General features: G+C 45.2%; 1 protein-coding gene across 1 annotated transcript; it reads right to left on the bottom strand.

Annotated features, from left to right (window-relative positions):
- Positions 1–747: 747 nt before the first annotated feature.
- On the bottom strand, positions 748–2723 carry LOC125525885 (tyrosine N-monooxygenase-like). The gene is made up of 2 exons (XM_048690892.1): positions 1713–2723; positions 748–1383 (listed from the first exon to the last, which is right to left on the bottom strand). The coding sequence occupies exons 1-2, from the start codon at positions 2673–2675 to the stop codon at positions 748–750; spliced, it is 1599 nt and encodes a 532-aa protein (XP_048546849.1). The 5' UTR covers positions 2676–2723.
- Between the last annotated feature and the right edge of the window lie 900 nt (positions 2724–3623).

The following is a 3623-nucleotide window of genomic DNA, read 5'->3' as shown; positions in this document are numbered from 1 at the left end:
AGTTGAATCCATGTTAGGTCTAAGTTACAACTAATTGCTTTGTAACCATTATCTAGTCTTGGATATACTCAACATCTAAATTTCTTAATAATTTTGTATAGATTGATTTTAGTTGTCAACTTGCTAATTATACATTTTATGTGATACAATTTTCTCCGCATGCTATCAAATTTTGCTACTTCAAACATTAGGTCCATTCTCCACTAGATCATGTGAGCGTAATTTGGCTTGCTTGATGGTAAATGTAATTTGACTTGATCTCGTGTGTGATCATCCATGTTTAGTTGTTTCTAATCAAGGCTTGATTTCTCGTGTGTTATGGCCCCTTCGGCAATGTCAAGAGGCCAAGTCGTTGAGATGAGACCGCTCGCAATGACATGATTTTTTAGACGTTTCTCTAGTGAATGCATGCCTAGAAATGTTAGGGCCCCATGTTCTAGTTTCACCCAGGCCCCCCAAAATCTCAGGACCGGGCCCGGGTAGACGGGTGGTTGTTTGGCTAGCACGTACTGTTCCAATTCTTTGGACAAGCCTAGGACGATCCAGCAACACATGAAAGAAACCAACTCGCTCGTATATGAAACGGACAAGACCAAAATAGCTAGCATACGTGAAAATCAATCGAAGTGGAACAAAACAAAGCAGGACGAAAATAAGAATATCGCCTTCTTTTATTAGTAAGTATAGATTCATCAAGAAAATAGCTAGCATATTCACCATGTCGGCGATTCATAACTCGTTATTTGCTCAACGATCCATGAGAGGGTACAGGTGCATTGCAAGACGTGGCTCAACATGTAGCACTAGCGGTTTCTCCATGAAGAGTTCGTGCTTGGACTCGCTGAGATTGATAGCCGACACCCCAGCCGGTTTGGTCCAGGTGAAGCCATGCAGGAGCCTGCCGAAGAGCATGACACTCATGGTTGTTCCTAGTGATGCCGCGATGCATCCCCACCGTCCGGTGCTGAAGGAGATGAATCGCAATTCGCTCTCGGTAAGCACCACATTGATGTTGTCTCCCATATGGCGCTCTGGCTTGAAGTGGAGCGGTTCATCCCAGACGGTGGGGTTCTGGCCCAGGGCCAGCCGGCTGAGGATGACGTGGCTACCCTTGGGCACGCGGTAGCCCGCAACAATGGTGTCGGCAATTGCGACGTGCGGCACATTGAAGGGAGCGGCTGGGTGGAGGCGAAATGCCTCGCGTATGCATGCCTTGAGATAGTTGAGCTGCATGATGTCCGACTCTTGCACCAGTCGCTCGTGACCGACCACCTGATCCATCTCCTCCACCGCTTTGGCCAGCAATTCTGGGTTGTTCACCATCTCCGCCAGCGCCCACTCCACCGCGTTTGATGGGTTATCTATGGCCGCTAATATTATGTCCTGCATGTATTCCATGGAGATAAATGTAAGTTAATACAATTTATATATTTGCATAAAGATAGATTACATTGAACAATTGGAATTTGAAATACAGTTTAAGTTGAAATCACATCAAAATGGTAGAAAAATACAATAATGATAGGTTTAAACTATTAATTCATAATTTATTATTCTATTGTTTCCCTTTTCTAACACCTGCGAAATACAGTGTAAGATCTATTTAAGAGTGTGAGCTATTACCTTGTAGGACTATGAGGCAATTGGTCACTAAATTCAATCTAGGCCCTTGAACCATCTTAAAATTTCTCATTAATTAATATTTTGCTTACCTTGCACTGTGCTTTGACCTCATCGATGCTGAGCAACGGCTTGCCGTCACCGTCAGAGAGTGTGATGAGAACGTCAAGGAAGTCCTGGACCCCATCCTGCCTCTCGCCGTTGTTCCACTGCCTCCAACGCTCTTCAGTGACCATGTTGTGCAGTCTATCCACTTTTGTGTTGTCCTCCTTAATAATTTTCTCGTGGCCGTCCAGGTCTAGGCCAAGTAGACACGGGAGGTAGTCGCTGACACAGAACGAGAAGAGGAGCCCTAGGAGGGTGAAGGAAGCGTCCATGTGCTCCACCTCCATCGGCCCCGGCCTGCCGTCCGGCTGAGGCTCCCCGAAGTACCGTTGGCTGAAGACAAGCCGACGGATGAAGTTGCCACAGTAATGCCGCGTGACGTGCCTGACATTGACTAGTCCCAACGTTGAAGATGACCCCCCAGCGGTGAGGTTGTAGATGTAGCGCGTCAAGTTGTCAGCTTCATCGGCGCGCTTGTCATGGAGCCACTTGTGGCGGGAGGGGCAGATGATCTCAGAGGTGAGCACCTTGCGCATCTTCATCCATTGGTCACCGAATGGCGTCAGCACAGCGTCCTTGTAACCGCAGCTGATGGCGTCAGAGGCGAAGGTGAGTGGGCGGGACAAGAAGTTCTTGTCCTGCTTCTTGAGTACCTCCCTTGCGATCTTGGGACATGTGATCGGGACGACGTGGACGCCGCCGAGGCGGAAGCAAGCGATGTCGGTGCCCATATCCTTCATCACGCGATGGATCCAACGGAACGCTGGTTTATTGAGCACCATCTCGGGCAGGCTACCCACCAGTGGCCACGACCAGGGTCCCGGCGGAAGTGGAAGCGGCACCGTCGCCGATGAGCACGTGCCACTACGGACCTTGCTCTTGGTCATGGCAAGGTGTATGAGCGTTATTATGATGAGAAGCTGGGACACAAAGCAGCAGCAAGCCAGCATTGTGGAGACTGCTGCTTGTTGAGTGCACACAGGCTTGCGAGATAGCTTGCCTTGTTATCGTTGCGTAAGGAAGCCAACTTGGCTTTACATGTTGCTCTGCCCATGAGTGTGAGACCTCTCTTTATATGTTACCTCCGTCCCAAAAAATTGTCTTAGATTTATCAAGATACAAAGGTATCTACGTATCTAACATTAAAACATGTCTAGATATATTCCATATATGTGGATCGTTTACCACATGTATCACATGGTATTTCAAATCTATTTATCCTGATATACTATTAATAATAATTTTCTATCCAAATGTAATCAAAACAAAATAAAAAATCTTCTATTTGTAGATTGTCTTAAATTTATTTAGATACGAAGGATAATATTAATAATAATAATTGTCTATCCAAACATAATCAAAACAGAATATTTTTCTATTTATAGATTGTCTAGATGGCTGATACTAATAATAATAATTGTCTATCCAAACGTAATAAAAATAGAATAAAAAATCTTCTAATTGTAGATCGTCTTAGATTTATTTAGATACAAAGGATGATATTAATAATAAAAATTGTCTATCCAAACGTAATCAAAATAGAATAAAACATCTCCTATTTGTAGATTTTCGAGAGTACTTATCCGAAAACTAACCATAATTGTCTTTCCAAAAGTATTTCAGACTCCATGATGATAGACCATATAGGCAGCTTTTGGTTTGAAGAGATGGTTGGACCATGCATTCGGGACTCGATGAGATACTACATCATGCATGGGACATGCACGATGCATGGAACAGTGGGCTCACGGGCCTCCTCTGTAGCAGGTTAAAAGCAGGAGTAGGGTTTTACGCATCCTCGCGGCCCAAACCTGAATAAACGAACCGTGTGCTATCTGTTTGATCCGCTCTTCTGACGATCCCGCGCCCCGCAACCGTAGTAGGGATTCTTGTGATCC

The sequence above is a fragment of the Triticum urartu genome, chromosome 7 (assembly GCF_003073215.2).
Source record: "Triticum urartu cultivar G1812 chromosome 7, Tu2.1, whole genome shotgun sequence".
In the NCBI taxonomy this organism is placed as follows: domain Eukaryota; kingdom Viridiplantae; phylum Streptophyta; class Magnoliopsida; order Poales; family Poaceae; genus Triticum; species Triticum urartu.
Note: the sequence above shows the minus strand (reverse complement) of the source record. Positions and strands in the feature narration are given on the sequence as shown.